Raw genomic sequence first — 20,998 nt, 5'->3', positions numbered from 1 at the left:
ATTGTGACATGTTCCCTGATCCCTCAGAGGACAGACAGGAACCCAACAGAGTCCCTGCTGACAGGCAGCAACACTACTCTCTAAGAACTGCGTTCCTGAATTGGATGTTTGTATCATTGATCAGATCTATTAGTTACTGAAAAGTTGCCCACTTTTCTGTGCCGATTAGTTATATGGAAGAGGTTGCCTCAATGTTTGAAAATCAAGTTATTTTGTCCCCTGCAGGTTACTTTAAATCCAAAGTCGCCATGAGAACATCTGGGTGGAGGAAGACACAATACAATAATGATCTTCAAGTAGTAGTTAGTTTACTTCACTTTAAGACACTTAATATGTATAGTCAGTGTGCAACCTGCCCTATAAATGCAATTATTTCTCCACTCTTTTGGACAAAAAAAAAAAGACTGAGTTCTTTGCCAATTAGTTTGGTCAAAAAACTGGAGTGATATTAACTGTCCGTTAAGGCTTGGAGTGACTCAGTCAGACAGGAGAGATATTAAACATGCTGCACATTCTGTGTGTAACATGAATCCAGTGATTTTCCAGCTAAAAGTGTTTCTCTGCTAATGGGTCTCACCTCAGCCTACGATGTCACTGCAAAGTCCTCAGAGGTAAAAGTAAAATGCAAAAATAGAGGCACAGAACAAATACCACATCTATTAGAGTGCATTAAGACGTTAGAGCTGTCCCACAGTTGAGTTTAATGGTAGAACAATTAACATCAACTGTGAAGAAAAGATGCGATATTCTCCGAAGAGCTTAATGTAAAATTGTATTTATTTTGAGGGTTGTTTGCATTTTTATCTCTGTAAAGTATTTTTTTTTGTTTGTTGAGTTTGGGGTTTAATTAATTTATGTTCCAAGATATTAGCATCTGCATGCACCTTTAAAGCGCTCAGGTTACGGTTGATGGATTTCTTTCACGCTTTATGTCAGTTTTTACTCAGTTGGCGGCCAAATTTCAAGGCTTGCATGCTATATTTCACGGTTTAACATTGTTCTGTACATTTTTAAACAGCTATGTACATTTCTCATGATTTTCGTGAAGATGTTCAAATACAGTCAAGACTCACTGTATCGTGTTGCTTCTGTTAAATGTTGAACAACAACAACAACAACAGCAGCAGAAGGTCAAAGTTTGGATTTTTAAAAAAATCATTTATTTTCAGACTAGACAATAAGTATTGTTTTATCTTGGTTGAATTACTCCATTTTTTTTCTATTACCAACAGCTGGAAACTAAATATTAGCACATTTTTCCTCAGAAGTCCTCAAATCACTTAAGTGTTACTAAACAAAATAGTTGGAAATGAATAGCTGGGTTTTACAATTCACAAGGCACACTAATCCAGGTAATACTGAATCCATTTCTTTACACATAAAACCTGATTGTCTCATCGCCCCACATCAGGGATATCAAATGACTTATTCGAGTTTAGAGTTGAGGAAAACGTTATAATCTTTATTCTCACACAGTATTTGGGTCATATCAACAATAGCAGATCTTTTCAAGAGCATGCTTAAAACACCCCATATGGAGCAAAAAACCGACACTTTCATTCAACAAAAGCTATTAAATATAATTTACAGCGGAGTGAGATCTTCCACCGAAGACAATGATCACAACACAAGTTGAAAACTTGTCTTCCTTGACATGATATAGACAGTGAATTCAAACTCATGAGCTATAACTTCTCCATGGTCCCAAATTAACTTATGAAACTATATATATATATATATATATATATATATATATATATATATATATATATATATATATATATATATATATATACAAAAATGGGCTACACAGACCAGCAATGATAGAGACTATTCTCAGGATGTAAGAAACCAACAAATTAAAGAAAAATACCCTATAAAAACGCAGCTCACTGAGTACTTAAACTAACGTGGGACTGACTGTATTGCACTCGTGATTTCTGCTGTTTAACCAGACTACACGGTGTGTTACAACATACTCCTCGTGTCCTCCCGTTTCACGTGCTGCTCGAGTGTCTTGTCGTGGCACTTGTTTTTTTTGTTCTGGTGAGTTTTGACATGTTTCGCCAAGTGGTCACTCCTCATGAACCTCTTGCAGCAGTCCGGGCAAACAAAGCGCTTCTCCCCCGTGTGAGTCCTCAGGTGTCTCTGCAGCTCGTCCGACCTGGTGAAACTCTTGCCACAGAACAGCCAGTTGCACACAAACGGCCGCTCCCCAGAGTGCCACCGCAGGTGCGCTTTGAGGTGAGAAGTTTTCCCGTAAACTTTCCCGCAGCCCGGTATGTGACAAATGTGTTGTTTCTTCTTCCCGGGCTCGTCGCTGGACGTGGAGGACTGGCAGTTCGGGCACCTGCACCTCCTGCACCGCCGCGCGGTAGCGAGAGGAGACTTCGTGTGCAGCAGAGCCGCGATTTGCGTCTGATATTGCGCAAAGTCCGTATGTCCCAGCACTAAGCCCCTCTGCAGCTGGAAGCGATGGGGACCGAGGGAGGACGAGTGAGTGACGTGGTTCGCCTGCTGGAGGCTCCACCACGGGATATCCTCTCCAGGGTTTGGGGACAACTGTCTCTGCTGCTGGTGCACAAGGCCGGAGGGTCCCGTGACAAAAGTTGGCATTGCGGGCGGGATGGGAGTTGGGGCCGCGTAACTGACGGCGGGGACGTAGGTGGGTGGACAGGAGGACTGCAGAGACTGCATGGAGCATGGCAGCATCTTCACGGGGGAGAAGTCATAGGGGTACGAGGGGTCCGCCGGAGGGGTGAGGGGCAGCTCGTGGTGCGAGCTGAAGGAGCTCTGGATGTGCGCAGTCAGCTGCGGCTTGGAGGATAGTCCGAAAGTTGAGTTGCAGCCCAGGCTGCTCTGAGGTAGTCCCTCGTTAGTCCACGGGTGAAATAAACGCGAAGGGGAGCCAAGAGTTGGGTCGTAAGGGACCTGGAGGAAATCTGTGTGGTTTGATCCGTGGTGGTGCCCGATTCGGTTACAAGTGGCAGCCAGGAGAGCCAGCGGAGAGTGCTTGCAGTTCTCTGGAGAGGAGTTTGGGGTGCGATCCTGGATAACCGAGACACACATTTTCTATATTACAATCATTATTCAAAACACTTCACGAAGTAACAGAAACAACACACACACATAAGCTACGTTTTGATATTCAACTAAGAGATGAAATGATGTGTCTACATCTGCACTACATCGATCCTGAATGTCGCCTGAATCGTGACGATGTGACTCAAAAGTTGTATTTATGTTGCAGAAGAAGTCATCCAGAGGCGAACAATAAGCGCGAGGAATAAAATTATACGACACGATACAATTAAAAAAGACGTAAATGAGTAAGTTTACGAGTTACCAAAGTCGTCAAAGTAAACAGAAACTTGCGCACAAACCTGGAGAAAAGCCTGGAGTGTTTCATTCCGCAGTACAGCCACTGCTGCCATGGTAAACGTCCTCCTCCCGCGATGAAAACAAATACAAATAAAATCGCTAATTTAGGTAAATGTGTGCATTCGCAGTGAAATATGTCGCGTCGAGCAGGTCTCCACTCTCCAGTGCTTCCTCTCTCCGAGATATCCTTGGTCTATCTGAAGAGTGAGGGATCACTTCTTAGAATTTGATAAGGACTTTGGTGGGCCGCCAGCCAGTCAGAAATAAGATTTATTACTTTGAAGTTTGCCGCTGCCCAATCATCAAAGAATAGCGGCTCTTTGAGAGGGGAAAGCAAATCCTTTGAATCCACAAAGCTCCTATGGTGTGTTTGTTGGTCTGGATAAAGGAGCTGATTATTAGGGGGGATGGGAAGGGAGGAGATAAAGGCGGGACAATTAATGAAGTAATCACTATGTGGGAAATGTATATACACAAATAATTGGATTTTCTTGATCAAAGACCCCCATGCCGCCTGGAGACCCCGGTATTGGATGCTGTAGTCATCTGATCCTCTTTTTGTAATTAAGGATTTGTAGCAGAACCCTATGTGACAATGTGACATTGTTATCTCTGGAGATCTCTAAGAGCGTTGCCTGACTGTTTGATGGAGGAAAGAGACCAAATCAAGTGACTCAACACAAAGTTCTCATCTCTCAAGAATCTGCGTCTCTTTTACATTTATAATTTGAATTACATTTTCTTTGTTGTTCCTTTGAACTACAACACAGCATTAAACACTTAATTATACCCTCTCTGAATTATTTAAAAACTTAATTCTCCTTCACTCATTTTAATCATGTGTTCTATCAGAACCTTATTCCTAATTTAGTTTCTCTCTCTCTCTCTCTCTCTCTCTCTCTCTCTCTCTTTGTTGAGCATCCAAATGTAAGCTGAGAGCCTTAGGGTAAATTCCCATCAGCTAATTCAAATTATAACATGTTACTTAACATGAGACAAAAGGGAAACCTCTGTTTTAAATCAGGTGACAAAAGCAGCACTTGAAATGGGGATGTCTCAATTATGTTTCCTTATATACTCGTCGTTTCGTTGGGTCGGGGGAGGAAGTTCAACAGAGGGTCTCGTGCACTGAAGCATCCAATCGAAACAGATGTATTCAAAATGTATATATGGGAACTTTAACACAAAGGCTAAACTGGAATACAATATCATATTTTGTCCTGTTATTGTTTTACGGAACATTTCATGTTGGCAAAAGTATGCAGTTTTCTTAAGATAATATTCAAACTTTTGTGGCAGAGCAGTTGAAATGGAAGTTGTAGTTTTCTATATCAACTCTCTGATCTTTATCTGGCTTCCCTGAAGAAACAATCACTGTCCTCTCAACTAGTTTGGAGCGGCAGATTTTGAATTAGATCTGTTCCTTTGAAGGGATTAATGTTCCCAGTCCTCTCCCACGGCTTTACACACAGTCATGAGGGAAAGGGGGAGTCCTGCTGTGCTGCACTGGAGCCATGTTAAACTACACAACCGGCTACAGGAGTGGTGTACTCACACTGTTGACTGATTAAAAATAAGAAATAGTGGAGATTAACCTTGTTTACATCAAGTTATGGCAGCAGTGGGTGAAGTTTATTGTGCTTAACATATACAAATATGCAGGAAACAGAAAGGTCACTACACTTTGAATCCTGAGCCACGTTGTATTAAATCTGCTTTTTACCAGAGCGTGTGAATACTTTTATAAGATACACCTGACAATTCATCTTATAGGTCACATTCTAAATGTTGAATGGAAGTTTTTTCATGATCATGAAATATGTGTACCACCTTTCAATAAGGCACCCTTTATACACAGTTTATAACTTAATGCTTTACTCATGGTTAATACATAATTTACTAATGCTTTACAAATCAGTTTGAAGCAACTAAGAAGAACAACTTTGAGGTTGCCAAGTTGTGAAAAAAACATTTTGCTGATGTTTATCCTCCTCCAGCACGAAAAAAAAGATGAGCCTGTATTAATATTATAACTACATTATTACCAAACAAAGGATAAGCAACCGCCAGTGGGATCTTCACAACTTGGCAACCCAACACTTGATCATATTAAGGGATCCTGAATGATCTATAAAGCAATCGTAGGTTATTTATTAAGTATTTATATAGCCATTGCTTGGCAATTCTACTATTCACTTTGTGCATTTTAGTATTTAAGGATTTGACCAAAAATTATAATTATAAAACGACCAAATGGTTTTTGAACAAGTTGTAGGTTGCCAGGTTGTGGAAATTCCTCTGACTGGAGTTCATCCAATGAGTTAGTAATACATACTCCTAAGGTTTTTGACATCGTGGAGCTCAGAACAGGTGAAGAGAGGTCTATAAAATGACTGAATGCTGAATGCTGTGTACTCAGTTAACCAGCTTTTTAAGTTTGTATTTTTTGCAAAAAAGTGCTGTCAGTTGTTTTTTACTTCCAGGTTTAAATGTCAGATAAATGTCAAATTTTGTAATCTGCTCTCTAATGTCAAACCAAACAACTGTTAAAGTAAAGGGGAAATCCACCTAAAACACAAGTAAGATTTACTATGATCCTGAACAGCAGCACTCATGTGAGGACATTGAAATAGCAGATATTAATTCAGATTTAGATTTAGGGTGGATTTTCACTTAAATCAGCTTTACATGTGAGCTGTCATGCTCTGCAAAGGCACATTTCAGACATATGTGACAACTGCATGAATTTTGTAAACCATCAGAATTACCAAATTATTGATATCTTCCTTTGAGATACTCGGTTCAGCCCTAAATGCAAGTTCTTACATTTTAATGCATCTCAATAGGACTTCAGCTGAGGGATGGATTTGGCTGAGCAGGACTTTGATATAGTTTGTAAGAAATTCATGACTGTGTGCTTGACACAATGTCCAGTCCCTGAGGTAATTTACTTGCTCCAAACCGTACCGTCTCATGGCCATGCCTCACGTTTTACAGGGTCACCTCAGCAGTGGTTTGGCTAAAAGAAATTTCTCCTGCGGTATTTGATGGAAAAATTAAGTTGGAGGAACCCCCACAGAAATAGTTTCTGCCTCAAAGGTTTGAACATGGTATCAGTCTGTACCATCCGTGTATTTCATACAGTACACTAAAGCATAAAGCAGAGAGTCGATCAACAGAAATACAGTTAAGAGGAGATGTGTATGAGGCTGCTTTTAGGGATTAGCAGAATATTAAAAAAACAAGATACAGCCTTGCAGTGGTTACAGGAAACAAAGCTCACACAGTTGTGGCATCTATAGAGCAGCACGGTGAAGCAGGTATTTTTCTACATCTATGAAAGCCAGAGAAAGCCATATGTCAGTTTCTGGTGGCTCATATTTATATTTGGATCAGAAATCTGAATTTGCTGCAAAACAAAATGAAACATTTACTAAAAGGTCAACAGGTGAAGAAGAAAAATACACAATGCTCAAAAGTCAGCGGTTTAAACACATTTATTTGACTCATAGAAAATGTCAGTTTATTAGAAATAAATATACATTTACAATAGATATCAAATGTGCTGCTGAGTTTTGTTTAGATCCGGTTCGAAGTTGACGAAGGCAATCTGCAGAAGAGAGAGAAAAACTGCATTGTCAATCCTGAATATGCAGAACACTCTAAACACTTTTTCACTATCGTTCAATTGAAATCATTTTATTTGAGTGATATACCACTTGATATAATTGTATTGACCGCAAATGGATCTGAGAAAACAGAGCTGCTTGTGATCTCGACACTTTGAACATTTTGACCGGCCTGACAGTGAGAACGGTGGACTTGACAGAGTCAGGGGGCAACGCCACAATACAAGCCCTTTTTAAAACTTTCCATATTCTCTGGACAGATGGAGAGCAAACAGGTTCCACATCTGTCTCATACAAGAGACATCAGAAAAGATGGGGATGGGATGGGGGGAGACATGTGTGAGAGTGTGAGAGTGAGAGTGAGTTTGAGTGTGTGGGAGAGAGAGGGAGAAATGCTCGAGGCTACTGGGTACTTGAGCCGCTATAATGGTGTCTCGTATGAGAAAACATCTGTGAATTTCCTCAGTGATCTACAACAATGTATAACTCAGAGCAGTCACTCAGCAGACCTTTGAAGTTGCTGTCTGACAGAAAGCTGCCATTGTTCGCAGCCCCCAACACACAGAAACTCCAACTTTGGTCTCACTAATTTTCCCTGCAATGCGATACAACTCCCCCCCCCTCTCTCTCTTTCTCTCTTCCGAGCCTATGAAGCTGGGGATTTCTGCATATTCAAGAGCAAAGAGCAAAGCCTTGGCAATGTGCAGGATTGGCCTGGGGTCACGAAAGGCGGGACAGGTCATTTTACCTTCTCTCAGCCCACCCTGGATGCGCTAATCCCGCCCTAAAGAGGGAAACTCTCCCCCTCTATGATGATGTTCAAGGTTACAGCCTGCAGTGCTCTCCCAGGAATTATTACAATAAGAAGACCCCCAATATATTGAGTTGGCATGAACCAAATGATCCTCAGATATTTAGAGGTTGTCAGCATTAAAGAACAAGTAGTTCCAGGTTTTATGTTTTATTATATATTCTTTCACTTTTGCAGTAAGTATTGTTCAGATTTGTAACATTAATATTGATTATTTAGCCCACTACAACATGTAATGTTAACAGAAAGTGTTAATTTAAGTAATGCAAGATTTTACTTGACATAAAATTGCCTATAAGATCAACCCATTACATCTGTCGGTAAAGGACCCTGTTCCTCTACAAGTGCATGGTTGCTCATGTCAATCCACTCATTTAGCCTAAAAATATCAATACAAATAAAGTTGAAAAAAGGGAAAGGTCATTGAGCAGGTGACCTTAGGAGCATGGCGGTCTCCATGGACAACTACACAAATAAGAAACTTTTTTATTACAGTTGTACTGGACATTACTTTATTCTGACCTCAATAAAAAGGTTGGTTGGTGATATGTCCGTGCTCCTGGCAGTGGTAAAAAGACAAGCTTTTTGTAACGCCTCCCAAACTGAAACAAGGCCGTGGTAATTCTCACACTGTTACCCATCCAGCGTTTATTCAATGGCAGCTGGTCCCACCATCTGGGAAAGCACCACCGGGGCAAAACATAACAGGTTACACCTTTGGCCATGCCAAGTCTGCTCGTGCCCCACTCCTTCTACAAACTGAGAGAGGCTAATCACAATTTCACGCTCTGATTTGTCGAATCCCATTCCAGCACCGGAGGCACCGAGAAAACTTTAATGTCAGTATCTTCTATGTCGAAGAGGATAACAGCTTTTCACTTCTGTTTTTATTGTTCTACGTGAACATTCTTCTAGTTTTATATTTGCTTTTACACAAGGAAGCAACTGAATGGTTACATTTCTTTTATGCAAATGTAAAGGAAGCTCTTTCTGACCAAAACATTTGGTCACCACAAAGATTAGCAGCCGGGAACAAACTCTTATCTCCTCATGCATGCAGTTTATACTCATGCAAATGTTAACAACAAAACAGTGCATAAAGTGCCCTCAACAAACTGCAGGTGTGAGGAAGCTGAAACAAAAGCCACTGTAACCCTAATGGCATCCCTTGTCATTAAGAGACCTTTGATGTATGCAGCCTACTCAACAGACTCTTTTATCTCCTCCTTCCTCTATGCCGCTCTCTCTGTCTCTACCCGGCTCAACCAGTTTCTTTATTAATGCCGTCTTTAGGGAATGTTCTTTTGCTCAGAGCCCTCAACACACATCTGACATCTGGTTGACGCTCATGTATGTCGCTTTCTTTGGCACCAATCATTAGCCGGTAAAGAGCTTCACAATGCTAGGTTTGTAGCTATAGATGTATGTGTGTCCCCTGTCGTTGAAGTTGGTGGGAACAAAAACTATGATGTGGCATTCAATCTTTACTTAAAGAAACTGTGGTATGCAATTATACTTTAGTGTGATATATTCTACTGACACATCTGGATATATCAAAAGCACGTAAACTGCATTAAAACAGTATTTGAAAAGGCTGCACATGAAATACTGGTATTCAAACTCTCCCTTTGAACTCAACGGATATAGAAACAGGACAATGTTGGCCTAATCGTGCTCTCTCTTTGAAGTGAGACATCACTATTAGGTGAAGAGGTAAGTATGCTTCTTTAGAAAATAAAAGCTTTTCATCATTTGTTAAGGCTGCGGCTCGAGCGATTTTCATAAAGGTGGTTTAAAACTTTGGATAACAGTGTTTGGGGCTACCATGGATGTTGCTTTAATGAAAGTGCGGTGCATGAAGCAAATAGCTAAAATGGCAAGAATAACACCAGCAGTAACGTTAGCCACATTAAAGGAGTCCTCTCTCGCACACCAGATGTTGTCAGATTTAATGAGGAAAAACAAGAGGGAGCTGGATTTACGCAGACATATTAAAGAAAACACAGGTGTCAGGCCTCCGACACTGACTCGACACAGCGTCTGTCCCGCCTGCAGACCAACTAGAAGACCAGGAGTCCAAGCAAACGCAGAAGCTTCAGTTCATAAGGTCAGAACATCTTTCGCGAGAGTGAGGACAGTATTTCATAACATTTGCCTTTTGCAACACATAATCAGCTAACCAAGGTAATTACGCACACACCTCCGCTCACCTCCTCTCATATGCTAAAGAAGGCAATCAGCCAGGGAGTTAATTTGGCAGAGAAAAACAGGGGAAGAAACACCCACTCTCCAACCATTTGTCACCACAGTCCAACCTTGTTATTCAAGCTAGTGAGCCTATTTGAAATTCCTCTCCGTGGCAAAACAGGGCCAAAATAATCAAGGGAGCATGATCACACTTAATTGATTCAGTGTACTTTTAAGATGCACTACAGGGTGCTGGGGTGACCTATTTCAGACTGCTCTTCAGAGGAACCAACTATCCCAGCAAGGGAGTAATGCACAACGAGGATTTTAATTATTGCAGGATCCTTGGCTACAACCGGAGGTGAAACGCTTCTGAAAGAACTGTGACACCACATTATACCACTGCCAGTGGTCTGGGGTATTATTCTTAGATTTTCTTTTAGTTATAAATGACAATGATTTGAAGAGACTATGCATTTTTGATTGATGCAGCTTAATTAGGTGATTGTAAAAACAGCTGATTTCGTCTTTATCTTTTTTGAGGGACAGTGGTCCACAGATCTCAAACAACCACAGGATTCATTGATATGAAAAAATGACAAACACAATTTTTAGATAATGCAATGACGGATTGTAACAAGGTATATTTACTCAAGTGTTGTACCTAAGTCAATTTTTTTGAATATTTCTATTTTATACAACATGATACTTGAGTAATACTCAATTAACTGCTACATAAAGTGCTGTTTACACATGAATGCATCAGTTATAATACACCAATAATGTATAATAATATAACGATAGCAGGAGTAATTTTCTGCATAAATATGTGTATATTTTTCTTGTACATGTTAGACCATCATTGTAACATGAATGCAAGACTTGTACTTGTAATACATTAACATTGTAAATGATTATCATTGTTGAACTTTTAAATAAAGTATCCATACTTCCTCAGAGTCTGACCCTCGCAGTACTGAGCAGTGAGATTTGATGAACACTTTGGGACTCTTTAAACCAACCAGAATTCGCATGAACCTGGACCTAAGTGAGCCGCTATCTCTGTCTCGCTATCTAGGCAGAGCTCTAATGTTTTCCCCGCTGAGTGTAAGGAGGATGAGATCCTCAGTCATACCACCCTACTCTTCCTATTAAGATCAAAATCTCCTCTCAGGCCCTCGGGTGTCAACAAAGGGAGATGCAGTAAATGATATGCAAATTGAAAAGAAAAAAAAAAGCTCTACAAATCAACTCGCCAGCCCTGTATTTCCGACACTTCACATCTTAAAAGAAAATTCCTGTATTTAGGGTGAAATTCAAAGTGAGGTCTAGCTCTGCCTCTGTGAGGCTATATGTGGTGATTCCAGCACCCAGACAGCACAAAGCCCCTCTAACTACAGGCAGCTCGCTCTGGGAGAACTCAGAGGGAGAGTTTGGGGTTTCAGAAGGATTTGTTTCTGGATCCGTTTTAGACAATAGACATGATGCGCAGAAATAGGTAGATTTTATCAAGTCAGGTTAACAACACTGAATTTGAAAGGAGGCGCGTTGCCTCCAATATGAAGTGCTCCTTAGAGTAAATGTGGAACAATGCTGAAACAATAATAGATGGTAAACTAAAATAACTGATGATCCATATAATTAAAGGTTATTGTTGCCATTTATTGAGATAATACAAAAGCATGAAACATCTAGTGATTTGTTCTCTTTTGCTTAGCTTATATAATTATAAATGTAATCAAACTATAAAGCTAGGAATCATTGTATGTACGTTTGTGTGTCTGTCTGTGTCGCATATCTTGGGAACTGTTCAGCCGATCTACTTCACACTCGGCAGGTGTATTGATTGGGACTCAAAGACATGTAGTGTCGAAGTTGCCGCAATTTGGACACACAACAAATTCACTTCCAATGAGCAATGGCCGGTTTTTAACAACTGTGAGCTGCACAATGCTGCAAGATTTATTTTTTCCTCGGATAGCAAAGGCATGACTCAAGCTACTCTGACTCTGATTGTCTTCCCCTGATATTCTTTCACTCCGCCTAACCTATCTCACTCTTCATGCCTATACAACCCAACCAACGACTTAGCTAATCAGAGGCAGAGTATGGCAGGTTATGACTTCGCCATCAGGAGACATTTTTACATACTGGCAACAGAGCAACCCGCCAGTTCCTAACAGCCACACCCGAACAGGCACGGGATTTTTTTTTGACTGATGGTCCTATACGGTCAAAAGAAACCATTTGTAGACATTTCTTTTGTTTCTGGTATTTGTCATTATTTTCAACATTTAAGAGAGAAGAATCAAACAATAAATACAGTCAGCAGATACATGAATAATAAGAGTCGGTTAAATTTTGTCTTGCAACCCTGGCATAGAGATAAAACATTTGACATTAAAACTGCAAGTGGATACTCAGCATTTAAGTGTTTCTTTGTGACTTTGCAAAATGCTTTTCATTATAAACCTCCCCTCCCAGTGCACCACGTGATGATGTATTCTTTGTGTTACGTGTATTGTCATTCCTTCATTTACTGATGCAACATCTGTACCATTTCACAGCAGTTTGTAAACTGAATGATAATTTCTCATGAAGGGCATAAGGCCTCTGACAAAAAAATGACAAACACCATAATATTATTACACATTTTTACCACATTGAGAGGCGCAACAGCAGCAAGTCAAGCACAGGACTAGAACCAAGTTTGGTGTCTTTTTCCCCTTTTCTTGCAGATTTGAACATCTCTAACTAAAGTCAGGCATTATGGCTATATAACTATGGTGGCTTACTAAACAGAAAATAGCTCAATGCTGTTGTAATCATTTCATGATGAAGTCGTTCCTGTAAAGACTTTACGACCATTTTGGTTTACCAGCTGAGGGCATCTCCTGTACAGGTCGCTTATTCTGGCCGGCTGCTACTTGCTCCACATAGCACAGCACTTCTAACACTACGGATGTTCTTTGGAGTGTCTGTCTACATGTCTGGTGCGTCTGTCTTACCGGTTGACATGGTTGTAAGGCTCAGCTCTGACTGACGAGAAGCCCACTAGAAAGGGTGGGAGAGGGGGCGGTTGGTCGCGTACTCTTCCTCAGGGATCGACTCCACAGTTGACAGTAATTTGTAGTACTCATCTTCTCCATCCAGCAGTTTGATTTGACTGTGATGGGAAAGAACACGAGAAAGTAGAGAAAAGTAACTGTGATGTGAAACTGCAAGTATACTAAGCTGAACCTGGATGTAATTTATAGTACAAATATAAGTTAGACCTTCAACAATTAAAATTAGCATGCTGACAAAGCCTTAATATGTAACCCCCTCTCCAATGACGCAGAGCAACTGCTCATAAAAAAAAACCTGTTATTTTTGGCTCTCCATTTACATTATAAGAAAACAACTCCATTTCTGGATTCTCCTATTCCACAAAGGGCCTGCTCTGTTTAGAGTTGCTGTAAGTAGGAAAGCAGTTATTTACCCAAGTTTTCTCGGCTTCCTCTTGCTCCCCTGGTAATCCAGAGTTCTCTGAGGAAAGGGCCAAGAGCACACAGTCAAAAGATGAGCAGAGAGTCATTAATTTTTAATTCAAAGTGATTTTGTGTTGAATGCGAGCAGATGCTGATAATATCAGAAGTCACAGCATAATTTTTTCTGATCAAAGGGCTCAAGTGAGTCTGATGAAGCATGCATCTTGCTCAGCTTTGATAAACCACATCAATTATTCACCGTGAAGGCAGACATCCTGACATGAAAGCAACAGATAAAGAGCATAAGCACATGTTCAAGACAAGAGGCAGAGAAGCGTGGGGGTGGGGCTCCAGGGTCTGGCACAGGTAGGTTTAATTGTATTATCATGTGGAACCAAAGTCAGACAAAGGGCTTTATCGGCACTTTGAACTCACATTTAGCTGGTTGTAGTACAGGCTGTCTTCAGGGCTGTTGAGCAGCTTGGGCTGCTGGCCCCGCCGGCGAGGAGTTCTTTGCTGCAGCTTCATCACTGGACCTGCAACAGAGGAAAAATGAGGGCAGTGATCCAACCAAGCAAAACAACAACAAGCACCGACATGATACTGATGGTGATGACAGCAGCAGTAAACAGTTTCTGCCCTCCACTCTGTAAATCTGCACCCGTGTGTGACAAAGTAGCAGAATCGATTTTAAATTTACATTGGTTGAGGTTGAAGATTATGTAATTCCATCGATGGGCTGACTCAATAAGAGCTTAACATTACATAAATCCACACATATAAACATCTGATTATATGTTTCCTCACAGGTGCTAGAGTTCAATTTGCTGTATAGCTACAATGAAGGAGGCAGAGGGGAGACTGTGGTGCGAGGTACTCAAGAATTTTCACTTTCCATGTGACCAAAACCCACAAAAAAAGAGAAACGTAGTAGTTGAACGTGTTTACACTGAGCTCAGATGAGATCTTAGCATTCCTTCACACTGAAACCAGGAGGCAACCTACAGGTCTGACAAGCCAATGTGGAAGTGCTTTAAACTAAAGCATTTGTTCAATAGGCAACTTCTCTGGTTGCAAAAAGAAGTCTGTTTGTATAGAAGTCTGTGAGAAAATGACCCTACTTTTCACTTGATTTAACATTGTAATAATGAGTCAATTGCTAGTTTCTTCAACACAGCTTTTCTTCAATACAGCATGATTTCCATTTAGTAAAGTATGGTTCCATTTAGATGGTATCCTTCAGAGCGTGGCTACCTTGTGATTGACAGGTCACTACCACGACGATGTCTGATGTGGGAGTTGTCTTCAGTTGTTGTTATTAGTTCATGAAAGTTAATGCTCACATTTTGGTTTTCTACAAATGTCTCATTCAGCATTCAGAGAGCTCCACCCTCTTGTGTCACTTCTAGTCGCAAAGAAATCAAGATGATGACGGACAAAAACCAAGACGACTACTAATGTACTAGTAGGTAGTTAATATAAACATAACAGCTGTGACCATCTCGAAAGTTGCTTTAATCACAGTCCCGGAAAATTAACACTGTGACTACAGAGTAGTTGACTGAAAAAGTGCGGCAACGTTAAAGTGCTGATAATCCTATTTATTTACAGTATTTCAGTCAATATGTATTAGTTATAATGAGTTATAATAATATTGCGTATATGTGTAAACAATTTTTTTTCAGAGATAATTAAGTGTTTTAGTCACACTTAATAATAGGTGGGACTATTTAATACATTTAGTTTGAGTAGAGGATTTCTTTTCAATGCATTGAACATTTGTCTCAGTGAGGAGTGAAACATTGATTTATCAAGTATTTGAAGGAGTTCGTTAGTGCTGCATCAGCCGGGAGGCTTTAATTAGAAAGGTTGTAGGGAGTTTTTGAGATTGTCTGTTTTGTCTTTTAAAAGTTGCAATTTTTCTGCTGAAGTTTTCTGTAATACATGAACTAAAGAAGAAGTTAGTTAGTAATTCATGAGAGAAATAGAAGCAGTGCACAGCAGTAAAGTGCAGCCAGGTCTGGTCAAACACAGACATGTAAAATAATCCAATGTGCTGGTATCTGGCTTTTGTTATTTTTGGACAGAGCCCGGCTAGCTATTTCCTCCTGTTTCCAGTCTTTATGCTAAGCTATGCTAATGGCTGTAGGTTCATACTTAGTGTATACAAATGAGTGGTATCAATTTTCTTTTCTAACTGTCCGCAAAACAAGTGAATATGAGTATTCACCAATATGTTGAACTATTCCTTTAAAGGCATCAACGTGACGTTATTTCACGAAGGCCTTGTGGGGTCAAGCATCAATTTGGTTTTAATTGTTGAGGTTAAAGGAGGTCTAAGGAGTTTGCTGCCGCACCAACACAATTCAAGTGTTGTGGTGATTTGGATGAAAGTTAAAGTGAAGAATCAGCCATTAGCAGTTCAAACAATCCTACACTGACTCAGCAGATCTACAATAATCTAGATGTAGATGTTCACCCTCCTACTTCCTCCTGAGACCAATGACACAATTGCGAGCTGTGGCTTTTTTGTTAATAGTCAGAGAAAGAAGTCATTTATGATTTCCATTCAGGGAACTCTCTGCTGCTTCCATTCAAGCAGATGACCAAATCTTTGCCAGCGTAGCTTTGTTTTCCCTGATTGTTCAAAACAGTGCACTGAATAATTAATTATTCATTGCACCACAGAAAGGATATTGACATACTAAAGATAACGAGCTACGTGATTATTCAAACATAACACAATTATGAAGGCTTATTACATTCTCCTACTACAGCACTCCCAGGGTTTCAACATTTATAGGTTACAAAAGTGTGTTTTAAAGCCGAGACACCTTTACAAGGAAGCATCTATATTTAATGTCAGATAACGTTTCATCTTCTTTGCCTACGTTTCGGGTGAGACAGGACATTTCTTCATCATCTCTTGCTACCTCGGCTTCTCTACCTTGACTAAAGCTGCATTTGCTTTTTCCATCTTAACACTACTTTGTACTCACTTTGAACAGACCTCATCACATCTCAATCCTATACATCAAAGAGGAAGCTCCCCTTCCACCCCCCATATTTCCTCAGCTTTCTTGATGTTATTCAAACCGGTGCAGGTTTACTAAAGTCACACTTTGTAAATGCCCAGAAAGTTCCTGTCAGTTCTGAGATATTAGCTAACTTTTACCGTGAATCTTATCTATCCGTGCCTCAGAGGTGCGAACCGTCCACTGTGTGAGTCCGTGTCACCCCCTGAGTATTAGAAGATATTTGGATAAATCTCATGTGCTGAAGAAAAATAGTTGTGAAAAAAAGGCTGTGCGTATATCTTCTAAACAAGAAGTGTAATTTGGCTGGATCAAAAGCACTTAGGTTCAAATATTACATTGAGATAAATTGTACAACGTAGCTGCTTTGCTTTGTGAGACCTAAAAGAGCCACATGACATGTTGTGATTAAACTAACATAAAATGTTTGCACCTTACATTTAATTTAAGCAACGTCTGTATGTAGGACAATGTTCTGCTAATGATGCAGTAATGGATTTGATAAGCAAATGTTTTATTCCCCTGAAATTTCATCAAAGCACTCAATCACAAATAATTAATCCTAATGTCCTTGAACAAAGTTTCGAAATTTAATCAGATTGGAAACTAGTCTCCATAGTCCATGCTATCAACAAAGATATGATTTGTTTATCTTAAAAAACAGCAAAAAAAGGTGACGCACACTCTGCATTCAGTGTACACAGGCCAGTATCTCAGTCCCTGTTGGCTGAAGACTCTCCGCTGTACCAACTGTGTCTTAAAAGATCTCACCAGTTATCGAACATGAATTATGTTAGCTGGCCAAAAATAAGTTATTTCTGCTTCCAGATAAACATGCTCTCTGCATGTTGGTGTGGACTAGAAAAGCTGTTTGACATTTAAGTTTAAAAAAAGTCGCAGGCCGCTGTACAGTGAACAATATTCAAACGTTAAATCATATTTTAAAATTGAAATGCAATACAAACAATGTCGCTGGCATGTAAACAGTATTTTGCAATTCATTTTCAAAGACTTGAAAGACCAATATTCACCAATATTCAAATGCATAAGTAAAACAGAGCCCCTCCCCCATCGAATACATTTACATTAACATGTCACCACGCGCTTTGCAATCTGTCAGGCTTTATTTATATGGCGCAAGCCTCCACAGATGGCACGCAACCTCTGAGCATGCACAAAGGCGTTTAAGCTCATCAAGCTGTTGGGTGCAGTATAAACAGTAAAAACTAAATGTACTGTGAGGAAGAAAGAAGAACTAATGTTACCAGTAGCCCTAGATTTGAGAAACTCTGACGAGATGGTTGAGATTTCGCTAATCTAGGGTTATCCAGACACGACTGCACTTTTGTATGAGGATACGTTGTCCCTATGATGAACCGTAGCAACCTTTCCTCTCGCACCAACATGAGATTGATAGTAGTTGTGGTTTTGGATGGTCTCAACAACTATTGGATGGATTGTCATGAAATATTCATGGTCCCCTTAGGACGAATTATAATTCCTTTGATGATCCCCTGACATCGAGCGTCATCGTCGGGTAAAACATTCATTTGGTACTTTGGTTTATGACCCAACACATAACATTTCCATCGGCTGTGCTTTGTGTTGAGCGCTTAATTAGCAAATGTTAGCATAACATTTAGAGATAAACTAAGACGGTGAACATTGTGCAATGTTTAACAATGGCGTGTTCATCGTCAGTGTGAGCATACTTAGCATTAACACCATTGTGCTGCATTATTTTATTTATATTATTATAAACACAAGACCAATTTGTTATTGAGATTGGTTCAATCATATTTTGTTTAATAATACAAAATACTGCATCATTAAAAAAGAATGGCTTTAATTACGTTTACAAAAAGAAGATTGCATTTTCAATCACTACTGCAATATTGGTTGAAAAGATCCCAATAAGATGTTTTCCTAAAATGGACCTTTGCAGATCTGGAGCCCGAAACACGACACATGAGGGTTGAGCATCAGCATTTATCCATTTTGACCTGCAGCCATTAGAGCGTGTAGCAGATCAGAGGATGGGTCAGAACTCCCATCTCTGTGCCTCTGTTTGGGAAATCACTGCCATTTGATCCAGGCCAGCCCCAGAGGAATGCTGCTCCTGCAGATATATTACAGGCAACAGGGCTGCCAGACTGGCCTCCAGCAGCGGAGCGTGGCTTGGACGTGGGCAGACAGCGCTGGGAAGGGGTCAGTCAGTTGCTCACACCAGGGGTTTGTTAAATGATCGTGGGTAATGTCTGCTGTTTGGGGTGGGGAGGAATAACGGTCTACTGGGAATACAAAGCCAGTTCATACAATATTGATTTCTCCATATCAAAAGAAAGCAGAGCAGAGTTTGCTCTTCTCGGTGAGACACTTACATATTGTTCATGTTTGCTTTTTGAGATAAAGGGGGCTGGAATTCTTTTGAGATAGGTATTTCTTTCATTTTCAAAGAGCAGCAGATGACTCGTTTTATATCTCTAAATACCACTTTGAAATCCCTTGAAAATCAAAATGCTACCTCAGAAACAACATAAAAGAGCTGCTAAAAGGGATTTTTAGTGGAATACATTAGAGATGTATCGATTTGCTTCCCAAATCACGTGCTGCAATCACCTGACTTCTTCCCAGACCACAGAGAACCACTTGGGCTTTGTTTATTCAGATGGAGGGAGCAGAGGCACCAAAAGGCATGGATTATAAGGAAAAATCATCAGCTGGGGCCTTTGATGTCTAAATGAGGCATGTGCAACCCAGACACACACACACACACACACACGCACACACACACACACACACACACACACACACACACACACACACACACACACACACACACACACACACACACACACACACACACACACACACACACACACACAATTTATCGGTTGCATACAAAGACTCCAACCAGATATCTGAAGTTAAAAAGGATTTCAAGAACTTTTCAGGACTGCTGAGATTTATTGCCGCTCTCGTCATTTTGGACATTCAGCAACTCATGTGCTTTAAATTAGAAGACAAACTGGTACTACAGATAATGTTGGAAAAGAGTAGTTCCTGCATCTGTTTTCACTAATAGAACAGAGGATGTTGTTACTTATAACCAATTTTTCACACTGAAATCAATCATTTCCCCTGACAACAGATTTGGAACTTTGACTTTGGAAAAAATCTGAACTTTGTGGAGGTCAATCATTTGTCACAGACATAATACATGTTATTTATAACCGTAACCTAGCAGGATAAGTCAAAAGTAAGTAGCAAGGAGGGAGATGTGAATGACAAGAAAACCAGGCCAAAAATAGATTAAATATGCAAACCAGTGGTATTAAGTTTCCCTTGTAATTTAATTTCAATAAAAATGTATAAAAAACTACATAAAACTGTATTTTGTCCACAGAAATAACAAACTAATATGGCTTTGTGTTTTGAAAAAGTTTGTCAAATGAGTCAATCCTTGTGCGAAATTACAGAGAACTTGGAGTATCATTTTCCAGCTAGATTTTACGTCTGAGGAGATTATTCTGTTGGAATTGTGATGATGAGTAGTTTGGAAGTACATCCTGTTAACTACTCCCACTGACATTAAGAGGATTACGTAGGTAGCGTCAGACAGAGGCAACTCCTTCCGTTAAGTTGAGTCTTTCCTATCCCTTCCAAATCTCTGCTGCCGCTATGTCGAGCCTGTAATTTGCCTAAAACTGAAGGCATCCGGTTGAGACACTGTGATATGTAGAGACAGACAGATCAATCAAAAGACCGAGAGACAGCGAGAGGGTGGGAGCGTATTTGTCTAGAGAACATGGAGAGGGTGGATCATTTGTCTAGCAGATGCATGTTGATATGGTGATGCTGATGCTCCTTTGAAAGTGGTGGTGGTGGTGGTTTGTGGAGCAGCACCTGGTGGCTGCAAATCTTGTGGGAGGAAATGTGGGAAGACGTTTAAGGGCTGAGGGAGGGAGCGAGAAAAGAGGAAAGTGAGATGTTTTAGTGAGTGTGGGTTTGACCTCAGTGTGGGTAAAACAGCATCCACATTTCCAATGAACTCTCCCAGCTGCAGCTATAAAGCCCAGAGAGAGCTCAGGGCTACAAACAAAATCAATTCTTATTGACTGTACCGTGTTATGCACCGAGGGGAGATAACTATAGCCAATAAGTCAACATGAACTTCAACTATTCTCCGCACCCTTTTCATTTTTCTCTTTTCTCATCCCTTCAAACGACCAGGTTAACTATCTTCCAAGGCTCAGAGGTAATTGGTCTCTGTGTTGTGGCTCCACTTTATCACTGCCTCTCTCTTGACATGTATGTTTACCACAACTATAATCTTCAAAAAGCCTGTTAACATAAGTAGCTCAGCTTTCATAAACCATAAAGTCAGCTCTGACTGATCCTCAGCACCATCCTGTTTACCACGCTGAGGAGCATAAGCAGCACTCTGATCATATCTGCTGTTTGCTAGCAAAGGCTTTCTTTTTG

General features: G+C 40.3%; 2 protein-coding genes across 2 annotated transcripts in view; both read right to left on the bottom strand.

Moving 5' to 3' along the window:
* Window positions 1-1,968: 1,968 nt before the first annotated feature.
* sp5a (Sp5 transcription factor a) lies at window positions 1,969-3,434 on the bottom strand (the record flags this gene model as incomplete). Its single annotated transcript, XM_079230721.1, has 2 exons — window positions 1,969-3,048; window positions 3,384-3,434. 2 exons carry the CDS (start codon window positions 3,432-3,434, stop codon window positions 1,969-1,971), a joined length of 1,131 nt encoding a protein of 376 aa, XP_079086847.1.
* A 3,464-nt stretch (window positions 3,435-6,898) lies between these two features.
* myo3b (myosin IIIB) overlaps window positions 6,899-20,998 on the bottom strand; it is a 54,649-nt gene continuing 40,549 nt past the window's right edge. Inside the window, exons 33-36 of the mRNA XM_079231144.1 lie at window positions 13,914-14,014; window positions 13,490-13,536; window positions 13,017-13,174; window positions 6,899-6,991 (exon numbers count right to left, since the gene is read on the bottom strand). Coding sequence (XP_079087270.1) covers window positions 13,063-13,174; window positions 13,490-13,536; window positions 13,914-14,014 — 260 coding nt within the window. The 3' untranslated portion in view covers window positions 6,899-6,991; window positions 13,017-13,062. The remainder of the gene's footprint in view (window positions 6,992-13,016; window positions 13,175-13,489; window positions 13,537-13,913; window positions 14,015-20,998) is intronic.

The sequence above is a fragment of the Taurulus bubalis genome (assembly GCF_910589615.1).
Source record: "Taurulus bubalis genome assembly, chromosome: 15".
In the NCBI taxonomy this organism is placed as follows: Eukaryota; Metazoa; Chordata; class Actinopteri; order Perciformes; family Cottidae; genus Taurulus; species Taurulus bubalis.
Note: the sequence above shows the minus strand (reverse complement) of the source record. Positions and strands in the feature narration are given on the sequence as shown.